The 21,446-nt window shown below is 42.2% G+C and overlaps 1 protein-coding gene across 1 annotated transcript in view; it reads left to right on the top strand.

Moving 5' to 3' along the window:
- The window catches only part of ACADVL (acyl-CoA dehydrogenase very long chain), a 215,595-nt gene extending 198,534 nt beyond the window's left edge, over positions 1-17,061 (top strand). Inside the window, exons 16-20 of the mRNA XM_088461850.1 lie at positions 13,140-13,212; positions 14,313-14,385; positions 14,497-14,569; positions 16,369-16,444; positions 16,521-17,061. Coding sequence (XP_088317976.1) covers positions 13,140-13,212; positions 14,313-14,385; positions 14,497-14,569; positions 16,369-16,444; positions 16,521-16,664 — 439 coding nt within the window. The 3' untranslated portion in view covers positions 16,665-17,061. The remainder of the gene's footprint in view (positions 1-13,139; positions 13,213-14,312; positions 14,386-14,496; positions 14,570-16,368; positions 16,445-16,520) is intronic.
- Positions 17,062-21,446: the final 4,385 nt, after the last annotated feature.

Genomic DNA, 21,446 nt, shown 5'->3' with positions numbered 1-21,446 from the left:
AATGTGCATTAGGGATGACTGTATTGTGCATAAGGGATGACTGTATTGTACATAAGGGATGACTGTATTGTACATAAGGGATGACTGTAATGTACATAAGGGATGACTGTATTGTACATAAGGGATGACTGTAATGTACATAAGAGATGACTGTAATGTACATAAGGGATGACTAACGTGCATTAGGGATGACTGTAATGTACATAAGGGATGACTGTAATGTACATAAGGGATGACTAATGTACATAAGGGATGACTATTGTGCATAAGGGATGACTGTATTGTACATAATGGATGAATAATGTGCATAAGGGTTGACTGTAATGTACATAAGAGATGACTGTAATGTACATAAGGGATGACTGTATTGTACATAAGGGATGACTGTATTGTACATAAGGGATGACTGTAATGTACATAAGGGATGACTGTATTGTGCATAAGGGATGACTGTATTGTGCATAAGGGATGACTAACGTGCATTAGGGATGACTGTAATGTACATAAGGGATGACTAATGTACATAAGGGATGACTGTATTGTACATAAGGGATGAATAATGTGCATAATGTACATTAGGGATGACTGTATTGTACATAAGGGATGACTGTAATGTACATAAGGGATGAATAATGTGCATAAGGGATGACTGTAATGTTCATAAGGGATGACTGTAATGTACATAAGAGATGACTGTAATGTACATAAGGGATGACTGTAATGTACATAAGGGATGAATAATGTGCATAAGGGATGACTAATGTACATAAGGGATGACTAATGTACATTAGGGATGACTGTAATGTACATTAGGCATGACTGTAATGTACATTAGGGATGACTGTAATGTACATAAGGGATGACTGTAATGTACATAAGAGATGACTGTAATGTACATAAGGGATGAATAATGTGCATAAGGGATGACTGTAATGTACATAAGGGATGACTAATGGACATAAGGGATGACTGTAATGTAAATTAGGGATGACTGTAATGTGCATTAGGGATGACTGTATTGTGCATAAGGGATGACTGTATTGTACATAAGGGATGACTGTATTGTACATAAGGGATGACTGTAATGTGCATTAGGGATGACTGTAATGTGCATTAGGGATGACTGTAATATACATAAGAGATGAATCATGTGCATAAGGGATGACTAATGTACATAAGGGATGACTGTATTGTACATAAGGGATGACTAATGTACATAAGGGATGACTAATGTACATAAGGGATGACTGTATTGTACATAAGGGATGACTGTATTGTACATAAGGGATGACTGTAATGTACATAAGGGATGACTGTAATGTGCATTAGGGATGACTGTAATGTGCATTAGGGATGACTGTAATATGCATAAGGGATGACTGTAATGTACATAAGGGATGACTAATGTACATAAGGGATGACTGTAATATGCATAAGGGATGACTGTAATGTACATAAGGGATGACTAATGTACATAAGGGATGACTGTAATGTACATAAGAGATGAATAATGTGCATAAGGGATGACTAATGTACATAAGGGATGACTGTAATGTGCATTAGGGATGACTAATGTACATAAGGGATGACTGTAATATGCATTAGGGATGACTGTAAAATGCATAAGGGATGACTGTAATGTACATAAGGGATGACTAATGTACATAAGGGATGACTGTAATGTACATAAGAAATGACTGTAATGTACATAAGGGATGACTAACGTGCATTAGGGATGACTGTATTGTACATAAGGGATGACTGTAATGTACATAAGGGATGACTAATGTACATAAGGGATGACTATTGTGCATAAGGGATGACTAATGTACATAAGGGATGACTAATGTACATAAGGGATGACTATAATGTGCATAAGGGATGACTGTAATGTACATAAGGGATGACTGTATTGTGCATAAGGGATGACTGTATTGTGCATAAGGGATGACTAACGTGCATTAGGGATGACTGTAATGTACATAAGGGATGACTGTAATGTACATAAGGGATGAATAATGTGCATAAGGGATGACTGTAATGTACATAAGGGATGACTGTAATGTACATTAGGGATGACTGTAATGTGCATTAGGGATGACTGTATTGTGCATAAGGGATGACTGTATTGTACATAAGGGATGACTGTATTGTACATAAGGGATGACTGTAATGTACATAAGGGATGACTGTATTGTACATAAGGAATGACTAATGTACATAAGAGATGACTGTAATGTACATAAGGGATGACTATCGTGCATTAGGGATGACTGTAATGTACATAAGGGATGACTAATGTACATAAGGGATGACTATTGTGCATAAGGGATGACTAATGTACATAAGGGATGACTGTATTGTACATAAGGGATGACTAATGTACATAAGGGATGACTGTAATGTACATAAGGGATGACTGTATTGTACATAAGGGATGACTGTAATGTACATAAGGGATGACTGTATTGTGCATAAGGGATGACTGTATTGTGCATAAGGGATGACTAACGTGCATTAGGGATGACTGTAATGTACATAAGGGATGACTGTATTGTACATAAGGGATGACTGTAATGTACATAAGGGATGACTGTATTGTGCATAAGGGATGACTGTATTGTGCATAAGGGATGACTAACGTGCATTAGGGATGACTGTAATGTACATAAGGGATGACTAATGTACATAAGGGATGACTGTATTGTACATAAGGGATGAATAATGTGCATAAGGGATGACTGTAATGTACATAAGGGATGACTAATGAACATAAGGGATGACTGTAATGTACATAAGGGATGACTGTAATGTACATAAGGGATGACTGTAATGTACATAAGAGATGACTGTAATGTACATAAGGGATGACTGTAATGTACATAAGGGATGAATAATGTGCATAAGGGATGACTGTAATGTACATAAGGGATGACTAATGAACATAAGGGATGACTGTAATGTACATTAGGGATGACTAATGAACATAAGGGATGACTGTAATGTACATTAGGGATGACTGTAATGTACATAAGGGATGACTGTAATGTACATAAGAGATGACTGTAATGTACATAAGGGATGAATAATGTGCATAAGGGATGACTGTAATGTACATAAGGGATGACTGTAATGTACATAAGGGATGACTGTAATGTACATAAGGGATGACTAATGGACATAAGGGATGACTGTAATGTACATTAGGGATGACTGTAATGTGCATTAGGGATGACTGTATTGTGCATAAGGTATGACTGTATTGTACATAAGGGATGACTGTAATGTACATAAGGGATGACTGTATTGTGCATAAGGGATGACTGTATTGTGCATAAGGGATGACTAACGTGCATTAGGGATGACTGTAATGTACATAAGGGATGACTGTATTGTACATAAGGGATGAATAATGTGCATAATGTACATTAGGGATGACTGTATTGTACATAAGGGATGACTGTAATGTACATAAGGGATGAATAATGTGCATAAGGGATGACTGTAATGTACATAAGGGATGACTGTAATGTACATAAGAGATGACTGTAATGTACATAAGGGATGACTGTAATGTACATAAGGGATGAATAATGTGCATAAGGGATGACTAATGTACATAAGGGATGACTGTAATGTACATAAGGGATGACTGTAATGTACATTAGGGATGACTGTAATGTGCATTAGGGATGACTGTATTGTGCATAAGGGATGACTGTATTGTACATAAGGGATGACTGTAATGTACATAAGGGATGACTGTATTGTACATAAGGGATGACTGTAATGTACATAAGAGATGACTGTAATGTACATAAGGGATGACTGTAATGTACATAAGGGATGAATAATGTGCATAAGGGATGACTGTAATGTACATAAGGGATGACTGTAATGTACATTAGGGATGACTGTAATGTGCATTAGGGATGACTGTATTGTGCATAAGGGATGACTGTATTGTGCATAAGGGATGACTAATGTACATAAGGGATGACTAACGTGCATTAGGGATGACTGTAATGTACATAAGGGATGACTAATGTACATAAGGGATGACTATTGTGCATAAGGGATGACTAATGTACATAAGGGATGAATAATGTGCATAAGGGATGACTGTAATGTACATTAGGGATGACTGTAATGTACATAAGGGATGACTGTAATGCGCATAAGGGATGACTAATGTGCATAAGGGATGACTGTAATGTACATAAGGGATGACTGTATTGTGCATAAGGGATGACTGTATTGTGCATAAGGGATGACTAACGTGCATTAGGGATGACTGTAATGTACATAAGGGATGACTAATGTACATAAGGGATGACTGTATTGTACATAAGGGATGAATAATGTGCATAATGTACATTAGGGATGACTGTATTGTACATAAGGGATGACTGTATTGTACATAAGGGATGACTGTATTGTACATAAGGGATGACTGTAATGTACATAAGGGATGACTGTAATGTACATAAGGGATGACTGTAATGTACACAAGGGATGACTGTAATGTACATAAGAGATGACTGTAATGTACATAAGGGATGACTGTAATGTACATAAGGGATGAATAATGTGCATAAGGGATGACTGTAATGTACATAAGGGATGACTAATGTACATAAGGGATGACTAATGTACATAAGGGATGACTGTAATGTACATTAGGGATGACTGTAATGTGCATTAGGGATGACTGTATTGTGCATAAGGGATGACTGTATTGTACATAAGGGATGACTTATGTACGTAAGGGATGACTGTATTGTACGTAAGGGATGACTGTAATGTACATAAGGGATGACTGTAATGAACATAAGGGATGACTGTAATGTACATAAGAGATGACTGTAATGTACATAAGGGATGACTAACGTGCATTAGGGATGACTGTAATGTACATAAGGGATGACTGTAATGTACATAAGGGATGACTAATGTACATAAGGGATGACTGTATTGTACATAAGGGATGACTGTAATGTACATAAGAGATGAATAATGTGCATAAGGGATGACTAATGTACATAAGGGATGACTGTAATGTACATAAGAGATGAATAATGAACATAAGGGATGACTGTATTGTACATAAGGGATGACTGTAATGTACGTAAGGGATGAATAATGTGCATAAGAGATGACTGTAATGTACATAAGGGATGACTGTAATGTGCATAAGGGATGACTGTAATGTGCATAAGGGATGACTGTAATGTACATAAGGGATGACTGTATTGTGCATAAGTGATGACTGTATTGTGCATAAGGGATGACTGTAATGTACATAAGGGATGACTGTATTGTACATAAGGGATGAATAATGTGCATAATGTACATTAGGGATGACTGTATTGTACATAAGGGATGACTGTAATGTACATAAGGGATGACTAATGTACATAAGAGATGACTAATGAACATAAGAGATGACTGTAATGTACATAAGGGATGACTGTAATGTACATTAGGGATGACTGTATTGTGCATAAGGGATGACTGTATTGTACATAAGGGATGACTTATGTACATAAGGGATGACTGTATTGTACATAAGGGATGACTGTATTGTACATAAGGGATGACTGTATTGTACATAAGGGATGACTGTATTGTACATAAGGGATGACTAATGTACATAAGGGATGACTGTAATGTACATAAGAGATGAATAATGTGCATAAGGGATGACTAATGTACATAAGGGATGACTGTATTGTACATAAGGGATGACTGTATTGTACATAAGGGATGACTGTAATGTACATAAGGGATGACTAACGTGCATTAGGGATGACTGTATTGTACATAAGGGATGAATAATGTGCATAAGGGATGACTGTAATGTGCATAAGGGATGACTAATGTACATAAGGGATGACTGTAATGTACATAAGGGATGACTGTAATGTACATAAGGGATGACTGTAATGTACATAAGAGATGAATAATGTGCATAAGGGATGAATAATGTACATAAGGGACGACTGTAATGTACATAAGGGATGACTAATGTACATAAGGGATGACTAATGTACATAAGAGATGACTGTAATGTACATAAGGGATGACTGTAATGTACATAAGGGATGACTAACGTGCATTAGGGATGACTGTATTGTACATAAGGGATGACTGTAATGTACATAAGGGATGACTGTAATGTACATAAGGGATGACTGTAATGTACATAAGGGATGACTAATGTACATAAGGGATGACTGTAATGTACATAAGGGATGACTGTAATGTACATAAGGGATGACTGTATTGTACATAAGGGATGACTAATGTACATAAGGGATGACTAATGTACATAAGGGATGACTGTAATGTACATAAGGGATGACTAATGTACATAAGGGATGAATAATCTACATAAGGGATGACTGTAATGTACATAAGGGATGAATAATGTACATAAGGGATGACTAATGTACATAAGGGATGACTAATGTACATAAGGGATGACTGTAATGTACATAAGGGATGACTAATGTGCATAAGGATGACTATAATGTACATTAGGGATGACTATATTGTGCTAAGGGATGACTGTAAAGTACATAAGGGATGACTAATGTACATAAGGGATGACTGTATTGTACATAAGGGATGAATAATGTGCATAAGGGATGACTGTAATGTGCATTAGGGATGACTGTTATGTACATAAGGGATGACTGTAATGTACATAAGGGATGACTAATGAACATAACTGATGACTGTAATGTACATAAGGGATGACTAATGTACATAAGGGATGAATAATGTGCATAAGGGATGACTGTAATGTACATAAGGGATGACTGTAATGTACATAAGAGATGAATAATGTGCATAAGGGATGACTGTATTGTACATAAGGGATGACTAATGTACATAAGGGATGACTAATGTACATAAGGGATGACTGTAATGTGCATTAGGGATGACTGTAATATGCATAAGGGATGACTGTAATGTACATAAGGGATGACTAATGTACATAAGGGATGATTGTAATATGCATAAGGGATGACTGTAATGTACATAAGAGATGAATAATGTGCATAAGGGATGACTAATGTACATAAGGGATGACTGTATTGTACATAAGGGATGACTGTAATGTGCATTAGGGATGACTAATGTGCATTAGGGATGACTAATGTACATAAGGGATGACTGTAATATGCATAAGGGATGACTGTAATGTACATAAGGGATGACTGTAATGTACATAAGGGATGACTGTAATGTACATAAGAGATGACTGTAATGTACATAAGGGAAGACTGTATTGTACATAAGGGATGACTGTAATGTACATAAGGGATGACTAATGTGCATAAGGGATGACTAATGTACATAAGGGATGACTGTATTGTACATAAGGGATGAATAATGTGCATAAGGGATGACTGTAATGTACATAAGGGATGACTGTAATGTGCATAAGGGATGACTAATGTGCATAAGGGATGACTGTAATGTACATAAGGGATGACTGTATTGTGCATAAGGGATGACTGTATTGTGCATAAGAGATGACTAACGTTCATTAGGGATGACTGTAATGTACATATGGGATGACTAATGTACATAAGGGATGACTGTATTGTACATAAGGGATGAATAATGTGCATAATGTACATTAGGGATGACTGTATTGTACATAAGGGATGACTAATGTACATAATGGATGACTGTAATGTACATAAGGGATGAATAATGTGCATAAGGGATGACTGTAATGTACATAAGGGATGACTGTAATGTACATAAGGGATGAATAATGTACATAAGGGATGACTGTAATGTACATAAGGGATGAATAATGTACATAAGGGATGACTGTAATGTACATAAGGGATGACTGTAATGTACATAAGGGATGACTAATGTACATAAGGGATGACTATTGTGCATAAGGGATGACTAATGTACATAAGGGATGACTGTATTGTACATAAGGGATGAATAATGTGCATAAGGGATGACTGTAATGTACATTAGGGATGACTGTAATGTACATAAGGGATGACTGTAATGTGCATAAGGGATGACTAATGTGCATAAGGGATGACTGTATTGTGCATAAGGGATGACTGTATTGTGCATAAGGGATGACTAACGTGCATTAGGGATGACTAACGTGCATTAGGGATGACTGTAATGTACATAAGGGATGACTAATGTACATAAGGGATGACTGTATTGTACATAAGGGATGAATAATGTGCATAATGTACATTAGGGATGACTGTATTGTACATAAGGGATGACTGTAATGTACATAAGGGATGAATAATGAGCATAAGAGATGACTGTAATGTACATAAGGGATGACTGTAATGTACATAAGGGATGACTGTAATGTACATAAGGGATGACTGTAATGTACATAAGGGATGACTAATGAACATAAGGGATGACTGTAATGTACATTAGGGATGACTGTAATGTGCATTAGGGATGACTGTATTGTGCATAAGGGATGACTTATGTACATAAGGGATGACTGTAATGTACATAAGGGATGACTGTAATGTACATAAGGGATGACTGTAATGTACATAAGGGATGACTGTAATGTACATAAGGGATGACTGTAATGTACATAAGGGATGACTAATGTACATAAGGGAAGACTGTATTGTACATAAGGGATGACTGTAATGTACATAAGGGATGACTGTAATGTACATAAGGGATGACTAATGTACATAAGGGATGACTATTGTGCATAAGGGATGACTAATGTACATAAGGGATGACTAATGTACATAAGGGATGACTGTATTGTACATAAGGGATGAATAATGTGCATAAGGGATGACTGTAATGTACATAAGGGATGACTGTAATGTGCATAAGGGATGACTAATGTGCATAAGGGATGACTGTAATGTACATAAGGGATGACTGTATTGTGCATAAGGGATGACTGTATTGTGCATAAGGGATGACTAACGTTCATTAGGGATGACTGTAATGTACATAAGGGATGACTAATGTACATAAGGGATGACTGTATTGTACATAAGGGATGAATAATGTGCATAATGTACATTAGGGATGACTGTATTGTACATAAGGGATGACTAATGTACATAATGGATGACTGTAATGTACATAAGGGATGAATAATGTGCATAAGGGATGACTGTAATGTACATAAGGGATGACTGTAATGTACATAAGAGATGACTGTAATGTACATAAGGGATGAATAATGTACATAAGGGATGACTGTAATGTACATAAGGGATGAATAATGTACATAAGGGATGACTGTAATGTACATACGGGATGACTAATGTACATAAGGGATGACTATTGTGCATAAGGGATGACTAATGTACATAAGGGATGACTAATGTACATAAGGGATGACTGTAATGTACATAAGGGATGAATAATGTGCATAAGGGATGACTGTAATGTACATAAGGGATGACTGTAATGTACATAAGGGATGACTGTAATGTACATTAGGGATGACTGTAATGTGCATTAGGGATGACTGTATTGTGCATAAGGGATGACTGTATTGTACATAAGGGATGACTTATGTACATAAGGGATGACTGTATTGTACATAAGGGATGACTGTAATGTACATAAGGGATGACTGTATTGTACATAAGGGATGACTGTATTGTACATAAGGGATGACTGTAATGTACATAAGAGATGACTGTAATGTACATAAGGGATGACTAACGTGCATTAGGGATGACTGTAATGTACATAAGGGATGACTAATGTACATAAGGGATGACTATTGTGCATAAGGGATGACTAATGTACATAAGGGATGACTGTATTGTACATAAGGGATGAATAATGTGCATAAGGGATGACTGTAATGTACATTAGGGATGACTGTAATGTACATAAGGGATGACTGTAATGTGCATAAGGGATGACTAATGTGCATAAGGGATGACTGTATTGTGCATAAGGGATGACTGTATTGTGCATAAGGGATGACTAACGTGCATTAGGGATGACTGTAATGTACATAAGGGATGACTAATGTACATAAGGGATGACTGTATTGTACATAAGGGATGAATAATGTGCATAATGTACATTAGGGATGACTGTATTGTACATAAGGGATGACTAATGTACATAAGGGATGACTGTAATGTACATAAGGGATGAATAATGAGCATAAGGGATGACTGTAATGTACATAAGAGATGACTGTAATGTACATAAGGGATGAATAATGTACATAAGGGATGACTGTAATGTACATAAGGGATGAATAATGTGCATAAGGGATGACTGTAATGTACATAAGGGATGACTGTAATGTACATAAGGGATGACTAATGAACATAAGGGATGACTGTAATGTACATTAGGGATGACTGTAATGTGCATTAGGGATGACTGTATTGTGCATAAGGGATGACTTATGTACATAAGGGATGACTGTATTGTACATAAGGGATGACTGTAATGTACATAAGGGATGACTGTAATGTACATAAGAGATGACTAATGTACATAAGGGATGACTAACGTGCATTAGGGATGACTGTAATGTACATAAGGGATGACTGTAATGTACATAAGGGATGACTGTATTGTACATAAGGGATGACTGTAATGTACATAAGAGATGAATAATGTGCATAAGGGATGACTAATGTTCATAAGGGATGACTGTAATGTACATAAGAGATGAATAATGTACATAAGGGATGACTGTATTGTACATAAGGGATGACTGTAATGTACATAAGGGATGACTGTAATGTACATAAGGGATGAATAATGTGCATAAGGGATGACTGTAATGTACATTAGGGATGACTGTAATGTGCATAAGGGATGACTAATGTGCATAAGGGATGACTGTAATGTACATAAGGGATGACTGTATTGTGCATAAGTGATGACTGTATTGTGCATAAGGGATGACTGTAATGTACATAAGGGATGACTGTATTGTACATAAGGGATGAATAATGTGCATAATGTACATTAGGGATGACTGTATTGTACATAAGGGATGACTGTAATGTACATAAGGGATGACTGTAATGTACATAAGAGATGACTGTAATGTACATAAGAGATGACTGTAATGTGCATAAGGGATGACTAATGTGCATAAGGGATGACTGTAATGTACATTAGGGATGACTGTATTGTGCATAAGGGATGACTGTATTGTACATAAGGGATGACTTATGTACATAAGGGATGACTGTATTGTACATAAGGGATGACTGTAATGTACATAAGGGATGACTGTATTGTACATAAGGGATGACTAATGTACATAAGGGATGACTGTATTGTACATAAGGGATGACTGTAATGTACATAAGAGATGAATAATGTGCATAAGGGATGACTAATGTACATAAGGGATGACTGTAATGTACATAAGGGATGACTAATGTACATAAGGGATGACTGTATTGTACATAAAGGATGACTGTAATGTATATAAGGGATGACTAACGTGCATTAGGGATGACTGTATTGTACATAAGGGATGACTGTAATGTACATAAGGGATGAATAATGTACATAAGGGATGACTGTAATGTACATAAGGGATGACTGTAATGTACATAAGGGATGACTGTATTGTACATAAGGGATGACTGTAATGTACATAAGAGATGAATAATGTGCATAAGGGATGAATAATGTACATAACGGGTGACTGTAATGTACATAAGGGATGACTAATGTACATAAGGGATGACTAATGTACATAAGGGATGACTGTAATGTACATAAGGGATGAATAATGTACATAAGGGATGACTGTAATGTACATAAGGGATGAATAATGTACATAAGGGATGAATAATGTACATAAGGGATGACTAATGTACATAAGGGATGACTGTAATGTACATATGGGATGAATAATGTGCATAAGGGATGACTGTAATGTACATAAGGGATGACTGTATTGTGCATAAGTGATGACTGTATTGTGCATAAGGGATGACTGTAATGTACATAAGGGATGACTGTAATGTACATAAGGGATGACTGTATTGTACATAAGGGATGAATAATGTGCATAATGTACATTAGGGATGACTGTATTGTACATAAGGGATGACTGTAATGTACATAAGGGATGACTGTAATGTACATAAGAGATGACTGTAATGTACATAAGAGATGACTGTAATGTGCATAAGGGATGACTAATGTGCATAAGGGATGACTGTAATGTACATTAGGGATGACTGTATTGTGCATAAGGGATGACTGTATTGTACATAAGGGATGACTTATGTACATAAGGGATGACTGTATTGTACATAAGGGATGACTGTAATGTACATAAGGGATGACTGTATTGTACATAAGGGATGACTAATGTACATAAGGGATGACTGTATTGTACATAAGGGATGACTGTAATGTACATAAGAGATGAATAATGTGCATAAGGGATGACTAATGTACATAAGGGATGACTGTAATGTACATAAGGGATGACTAATGTACATAAGGGATGACTGTATTGTACATAAAGGATGACTGTAATGTATATAAGGGATGACTAACGTGCATTAGGGATGACTGTATTGTACATAAGGGATGACTGTAATGTACATAAGGGATGAATAATGTACATAAGGGATGACTGTAATGTACATAAGGGATGACTGTAATGTACATAAGGGATGACTGTATTGTACATAAGGGATGACTGTAATGTACATAAGAGATGAATAATGTGCATAAGGGATGAATAATGTACATAACGGGTGACTGTAATGTACATAAGGGATGAATAATGTACATAAGGGATGACTGTAATGTACATAAGGGATGACTGTAATGTACATAAGGGATGACTGTATTGTACATAAGGGATGACTGTAATGTACATAAGAGATGACTAATGTACATAAGGGATGAATAATGTACATAAGGGATGAATAATGTACATAAGGGATGACTATATTGTGCTAAGGAATGACTGTAATGTACATATGGGATGACTGTATTGTGCATAAGGGATGACTGTAATGTGCATAAGGGTTGACTGTATTGTACATAAGGGATGAATAATGTGCATAATGTACATTAGGGATGACTGTATTGTACATAAGGGATGACATTATTGGTTCTCCTCACAGGAGGGCCGGTCTCGGTACAGGACTCACTCTAAAGGGACACGTTCATCCTGAGAATGAGAAGAGCGCAGAGCTGGTGAGAGCCATAGAGAGACAGTGTGGCATCAATGGCTATAAATTATAAGATGATATACATGGGTATTATTATTAACAGTTTCTTATATAGCGCAGAATATTCTGTTGCACTTTGCAATTGGCAACAACATTAATAGAATAAAACGGGGTAATAACACACAGACATAGAGGTAAGAGGGCCCTGCTCGCAAGCTTACAAAGATGTATACAATATGGCAGCCCTGGGAGGAGAGTGTGGAGTATACAATATGGCAGCCCTGGGGGGAGAGTAGGGAGTATACAATATGGCAGCCCTGGGAGGAGAGTATGGAGTATACAATATGGCAGCCCTGGGGGGAGAGTAGGGAGTATACAATATGGCAGCCCTGGGAGGAGAGTATGGAGTATACAATATGGCAGCCCTGGGGGGAGAGTAGGGAGTATACAATATGGCAGCCCTGGGAGGAGAGTATGGAGTATACAATATGGCAGCCCTGGGGGGAGAGTAGGGAGTATACAATATGGCAGCCCTGGGAGGAGAGTATGGAGTATACAATATTGCAGCCCTGGGAGGAGAGTGTGGAGTATACAATATGGCAGCCCTGGGGGGAGAGTAGGGAGTATACAATATGGCAGCCCTGGGGGGAGAGTATGGAGTATACAATATGGCAGCCCTGGGGGGAGAGTAGGGAGTATACAATATGGCAGCCCTGGGAGGAGAGTATGGAGTATACAATATGGCAGCCCTGGGGGGAGAGTAGGGAGTATACAATATGGCAGCCCTGGGAGGAGAGTATGGAGTATACAATATGGCAGCCCTGGGGGGAGAGTAGGGAGTATACAATATGGCAGCCCTGGGGGGAGAGTAGGGAGTTTACAATATGGCAGCCCTGGGAGGAGAGTAGGGAGTATACAATTTTGCAGCCCTGGGGGGAGAGTATGGAGGTTACAATATGGCAGCCCTGGGGGGAGAGTATGGAGTAATACAATATGGCAGCCCTGGGGGGAGAGTATGGAGTATATAATATGGCAGCCCTGGGGGGAGAGTATGGTGTATACAATATGGCAGCCCTGGGTGGAGCGTTAGTTCCGTGTCAGCCATCTTTGTTTTACCTCTTTCAGGCTGTTCGCGCTCTGGAAGACTTTGGCGCTGCGGTGGAGGAGCTGCTACTGAAATATGGGAACAGGATTGTGGGTACGATCTCTTGCCCTTGGGCATTGGGCAGCTGTGTATATCTGGTTATAGGCTGGCACCGCTGCGTGTGTAATACGTATACCGTCACTTTATAATATGTCTTCCCTACAGATGAGCAGTTTGTGCTGCAGAGAGTCGCTGACTGCGCCATTGACCTGTATGCGATGATTGTGGTGTTATCCAGGTAAGAGGCGCTGCAGCGACCGGTCCTCCTCTGTGTCCCTAAATGGGTACAATGCTCAGGGTGGGAGCGAGAGATTCGATTATTCATGTAGATGAGGGTCTAGCAGGACACGAGAGGAGTCCGGATTTATTCTGGGGCAAAAAAAACAACACACGATAAAGGTGCGTCCCTCAGAGTGCGAATGGGGGGCGCAAATGGGGCACAGGCTCAGCTGGCCGCACATGTATCTGAAAATTACGCTCTAATATTTAAGAATACTGTATTTATGTCTATATGCAGAGGCTCAGGGACATCCCTATGGATACAACAATTACACGTACCGGGGATTCGTCAGGCGTATTTACAACCAGATACACCAACACCCAGCTCTGCACCAGTCACACATGTGCCAGGGTTACATCAGGGGTACTTACACCCAGATACACCAACACCCGGCTCTGCACCAGTCACACATGTGCCAGGGTTACATCAGGAGTACTTACACCCAGATACACCGACACCCAGCTCTGCACCAGTCACACATGTGCCAGGGTTACATCAGGCGTACTTACACCCAGATACACCGACACCCAACTCTGCACCAGTCACACATGTGCCAGGGTTACATCAGGCGTATTTACACCCAGATACACCGACACCCAGCTCTACACTAGTCACACATGTACCAGGGTTACATCAGGTGTACTCACACCCAGATACACCGACACCCAACTCTGCACCAGTCACACATGTGCCAGGGTTACATCAGGCGTATTTACACCCAGATACACCGACACCCAGCTCTACACCAGTCACACATGTACCAGGGTTACATCAGGTGTACTCACACCCAGATACACCGACACCCAGCTCTGCACCAGTCACACATGTGCCAGGGTTACATCAGGTGTACTTACACCCACATACACCGACACCCAGCTCTGCACCAGTCACACATGTGCCAGGGTTACATCAGGTGTACTCACACCCAGATACACCGACACCCAACTCTGCACCAGTCACACATGTGCCAGGGTTACATCAGGCGTATTTACACCCAGATACACCGACACCCAGCTCTACACCAGTCACACATGTACCAGGGTTACATCAGGTGTACTCACACCCAGATACACCGACACCCAGCTCTGCACCAGTCACACATGTGCCAGGGTTACATCAGGTGTACTTACACCCACATACACCGACACCCAGCTCTGCACCAGTCACACATGTGCCAGGGTTACATCAGGGGTACTTACATCCAGATACACCGACACCTGGCTCTGCACCAGTCACACATGTGCCAGGGTTACATCAGGGGTACTTACACCCAGATACACCGACACCCAGCTCTGCACCAGTCACACATGTGCCAGGGTTACTCACACTTAGAAGCACACAGGCACTGCCAGGTGTGAGAGCATAGAGTTAGCAGCGATGCCCTCATATAATTGGGGACATGAGGGTGGGGCACGGCCATGGAGCCAGTACGTGTGGTCATTGACAATAAGGCCGCCCCCTATACGTATATAACATGGTTACTAGATGTATTTTGTTCCCACGCTGGTGATATGTACAGGTGATGTCACGTGATACATGGACAGATAGGAGCGGATCATGTAAGTGTCTGAGGTCATACAGGAGCCCGTTTCCTGCAGACACATCCCTATAAGACAGATTAGTATAGACAGCAATGCAGAGTTTATGGAGGACGCCTGGATGATAACGCACGGTCTTTCTCTGAGGGAGACTAATCTGGTTTAATAAGGATGGAAAGCTTTGTACATAGACCACCTGACTGGTGTCATTCCCCGCAGGTCTTCCCGCGCCCTCTCCCAGGGGCTCCCCACGGCTGTCCATGAGAAGATTCTCTCTGACATTTGGTGCTCAGAGGTAAGTAGACATCACAATGTATCCTCTCTGGTCATGGTAACATCCAGGCGCCATCCTTCTGTTCTGTGTTTTCCAGGCCGCGGCCCGTGTACACGACAGACTGAAGAGTTTACGCAGCAGCGGCAGCGGTGGAGCCAGCCTGTTCAGAAACTTGCGCTCTGTCTCTGCGGCACTGGTTGAAAATGGCGGCGTGGTGGCAGCACATCCTTTAGGGTTCTGATTGGTGGTTAAGCATTATAATTTATAACAGCATTATCACAGTCCCGGATTGTAAATGATTTCTGAACTCACAAACTGCCTTAAAGTTTCCACCAACTGTGCCATAACTAATTTGTGTGCAGCGTGTTTGTGCTGGGTATTATAGGAGCCGCTCGTTACCAGCTCAGGGGCAGAGGCTTTATCAGGCCAAGAGGCATCTTGGAGATACAAACACAGCATGTGTTCTATGTGGTGCCGCTTTAAGGAAACAAATTGTTCCAAATATGTGTCTCAGAGTGTAGTATTGAAATGCCCTGCAATACATGTTTCTGCCACTAGATGGCACTGTGGCAAAGTTGTACTGCGCATGACAGATGGAATAAAAATTACAGAGCCTGTGCATATTGTAAATGGAATTATATTTCTGGCTTCATTTATTGACTTGCATCTGTGGGGTCTGTGCTCTAAGGAAAGCAGAACGGAGGATGGAATTGCTAAGCTCTCCCTGTCTGCTCCGGCCCACTTCCTCTCTGCTAAGCTCTCCCTGTCTGCTCCGGCCCACTTCCTCTCTGCTAAGCTCTCCCTGTCTGCTCCGGCCCACTTCCTCTCTGCTAAGCTCTCCCTGTCTGGCCGGCCCATTGCCTCTCTGCTAAGCTCTCCCTGTCTGCCCCGGCCCACTTCCTCTCTGCTAAGCTCTCCCTGTCTGCCCCGGCCCATTGCCTCTCTGCTAAGCTCTCCCTGTCTGGCCGGCCCATTGCCTCTCTGCTAAGCTCTCCCTGTCTGCCCCGGCCCACTTCCTCTCTGCTAAGCTCTCCCTGTCTGCCCCGGCCCATTGCCTCTCTGCTAAGCTCTCCCTGTCTGGCCGGCCCATTGCCTCTCTGCTAAGCTCTCCCTGTCTGCTCCGGCCCATTGCCTCTCTGCTAAGCTCTCCCTGTCTGGCCGGCCCATTGCCTCTCTGCTAAGCTCTCCCTGTCTGCTCCGGCCCACTTCCTCTCTGCTAAGCTCTCCCTGTCTGCCCCGGCCCACTTCCTCTCTGCTAAGCTCTCCCTGTCTGCCCCGGCCCACTGCCTCTCTGCTAAGCTCTCCCTGTCTGCCCCGGCCCATTGCCTCTCTGCTAAGCTCTCCCTGTCTGCTCCGGCCCACTTCCTCTCTGCTAAGCTCTCCCTGTCTGCCCCGGCCCACTTCCTCTCTGCTAAGCTCTCCCTGTCTACCCCGGCCCATTGCCTCTCTGCTAAGCTCTCCCTGTCTGCCCCGGCCCATTGCCTCTCTGCTAAGCTCTCCCTGTCTGCTCCGGCCCATTGCCTCTCTGCTAAGCTATCCCTGTCTGCTCCGGCCCACTTCCTCTCTGCTAAGCTCTCCCTGTCTGGCCGGCCCATTGCCTCTCTGCTAAGCTCTCCCTGTCTGCCCCGGCCCACTTCCTTTCTGCTAAGCTCTCCCTGTCTACCCCGGCCCATTGTCTCTCTGCTAAGCTCTCCCTGTCTGCCCCGGCCCATTGTCTCTCTGCTAAGCTCTCCCTGTCTGCCCCGGCCCATTGCCTCTCTGCTAAGCTCTCCCTGTCTGCCCCGGCCCATTGCCTCTCTGCTAAGCTCTCCCTGTCTGCCCCGGCCCATTGCCTCTCTGCTAAGCTCTCCCTGTCTGCCCCGGCCCATTGTCTCTCTGCTAAGCTCTCCCTGTCTGCCCCGGCCCATTGCCTCTCTGCTAAGCTCTCCCTGTCTGCCCCGGCCCATTGCCTCTCTGCTAAGCTCTCCCTGTCTGCCCCGGCCCACTGCCTCTCTGCTAAGCTCTCCCTGTCTGCCCAGCCGACTGACAGCTCGCATCTGTGGATGGAGGGAAGCCTCAGTAACGACATCTGGAGATGGTGTTATTTTTCGCAAGGCTCCCTTCAGTATTATTTTGCATTAGTAAATTTGAAGAGATTGAATTTCCCATTACAAGTATGGGGAATGTGCTTACTAAATGTGAATATAAGGGCTTGGAGGAGAATTTTGTGAATTCTTCCCCATTAGCTCTTTCATACATAGGGCCGTATTCAATTACAAGCGAAAAGCAGTTTTCCACAAAAAAGTATTGCGGATCGGGGCTTTTCGCGTGGTCGGAATTTATTTCCAAATTCAATTCCAGACGGGTTTCGCCTACGAGGAAAGTCATTGCAATGTAATAGGCGAAAATGATTCACCTAAGAGTAGCAGGAGAAAAGAAGTCCTACATTTGTATTTAGGGGTGCAAACATGGGGAAACCACTCAGAGCTCTTGGGACAGCCCCCCAAAGGACAACTGCATTGAAAAAACATAACACCCCAATAAAGTACTTTCATTTTGGGGGCGAAAATACAAGTAGGGGTGCACACATAAAATTAGTGAAAATGACTTCTTGGGGGTCTGTGAGGAGGGGTCAGGGGATTTTAGGATTGCAGGTGCGTTTTTCACGTTTTTTAAAACTTCACGTTAGAGACATTAAACCATGCTAGCACCCATATTCATGTACCCCAAATGTGCCAGGACTACTTATCTTCACCCACACATACCGCTTAATGCCATTCTTCACCACTTGTGCCAAGGCGCTAATAAGAGGCTATTGCCGCCCAGTTTTATCAGGGCTATTCGGACACCTCTACATTGATCCCCAATGTTAGTGCATCTGTTTGGGGGATTCAGGCTGGTTCCTGCAATTCTGACAGCACTTTGCGCCTGTTCTGACTTCGACGCTCCCCGTTTTCGCGTGGTTTGTAATTGAATATGGCGAATAGTGGGGATGCGCACGTTAAGTTTCTGCGTCCAAAATGCACGATGTCGGCAAAAAGTTCGGCAGGGGAAACTTTTCCGCAGCTGTGAAATTAATTGAATACGGCCCATAATGTGAAAATGGCGTGCATTGTTTTTAGTAAAAAAAAAAAAACTATAGATATGCAGCCGTCTAGCTGTTGTGGAACTACACATCCCAGCATATGGGGTCTTAGTAAAGAAGATTTGTGCTCTTACCTGGTTACACCCTTTACATTGGGATCCATAGGGGACACGGGGTTTACGGTGAGGGTATAGGGCTGTGCAGAAGGCCTGGGCACCAAACAGGTAAAATCTTTGACTTCCTGGCAGCCCAGCCTCCACCTCCCCTATGTCCAGCCTCCACCTCCGCTATGCCCAGCCCCAGACAGGCCAGTTAAGTTATCAAACCCAAGGCAGGAAGACCGGCACACACACTGATCCAAACACACCTAAGAGATGGATTAGGGTAACCAGAAACGGCAACCACCCGGAAGCCTGGTGCATCAGGGTGGGCACCCTTTGTCCACTTTGCATCTTGAAGAAAAGGATTTACCGTATATACTCCAGTATAAGTCGACCCAAATCTAAGCCGAGGTACCTACTTTTACCACAAAAAACTGGGAAAACTTATTGACACGAGTATAAGCCTAGGGTGGGAAATGCAGCAGCTGGTAGTGCCCCCAGTAGTAATCCCCCCTGGTGGTACACCCACTGGTAATCCCCCCTTTTAGTGCCCCCTGTAGTAATTCGCCCCTGGTAGTGCCCCCAGTAGTCTCTGGTGGATGGTTAGACGGAGCCACCTGGCTAAAGGACTGCTTTGTAGCCGGCCAAACACGCTTGTGGAAACCATATTGTATGAAAAGGGAATCCGACTTCCGGATATCCTTGGTACGATCGACATAGATACAGAGAGCCCTTACAACATCCAAAGAGGCCTCATCTGCTGAAGACTGAAAGGCCAGGACCTTAATCTCCTGATTGAGGTGGAATCTGGAAACCACTTTCAGAAGGTACCCTAGTCTAGTCTGAAGAACGGCCCGGTGTGAGTGAAAGACCAAAAAAGGAGAGCGACACGATAGTGCGCTCAAGTCTGAGCCCTGTGCTGGGGTGTAGGGGAGGAGCCTGGGCTGGGGGTGGGGTGTAGGGGAGGAGGAGCATGGGCTGCACTTCTCTGAAGAATTTAACTGTTTGGTGCCCATACTCCACCTGCCAGCCTGTACCCCAGCATAGTCCCTGTGTCCCCGATGGACTAGTGAAGAAGAAATGGTCTTTTTTTTTTTTTATTAGTGAATTAGGTCAAGAACATCTATTTAAAAAAGTCAACATTTTTTTTTATTAGCTCATCGATATATACCAGACTATCATCAGATGACTGCAACATCGCAAGGTTGCATTTCCCAGGTATACATTGGGGGGCTGATGGCCGCTTCATTTAAATTTCCCTGGCAGCTGGTCCTCTCTGCAGCCAGGTCCTCTCCGACTCATCCCAAGCCTGGAGAACTAGTGGAAACTTGCACAAAGTATCCAGGACATTTAATGCGGCATAAAATCCATGCACTGGCGCAGCAGAACCTTGATCCTAATGCAATCTCTTCCCGCAGTACCCAGCTGCCACATAACCAGAACCTCTTCCCGCAGCGCCCAGCTGCCACATAACCAGAACCTCTACCCGCAGCGCCCAGCTGCCACATAACCAGAACCTCTTCCCACAGCGCCCAGCTGCCACATAACCAGAACCTCTTCCCGCAGCGCCCAGCTGCCACATTACCAGAAGGTTCCCATCCAGTGGGCTAGAGCCCAGCTCAGATATTCCCTCTAGGGAGAGGACTACACAACTCCCATGAGCTAGACACTAGTTGGATAGGTGGGTAAGAGGGCTCAGCCTAGCTGGTTCCGCCATCTTAGATGCAGTACCCCTGGCACCACTGTAAAGTAACTGGGCATTACAGAGCCAGGACGCACTAGGTAACTCCAGGTACATTAGAGTTCAGGTCCCTGAGACAAGACAGCAGTGAAGTAACAACGACAATGAGAGATATGG

Source organism: Taudactylus pleione, unplaced genomic scaffold (genome assembly GCF_031769625.1).
Source record: "Taudactylus pleione unplaced genomic scaffold, aTauple2 ptg001110l, whole genome shotgun sequence".
NCBI classification, from domain to species: Eukaryota; Metazoa; Chordata; class Amphibia; order Anura; family Myobatrachidae; genus Taudactylus; species Taudactylus pleione.
This window is presented reverse-complemented; position numbering and strand designations above follow the sequence as displayed.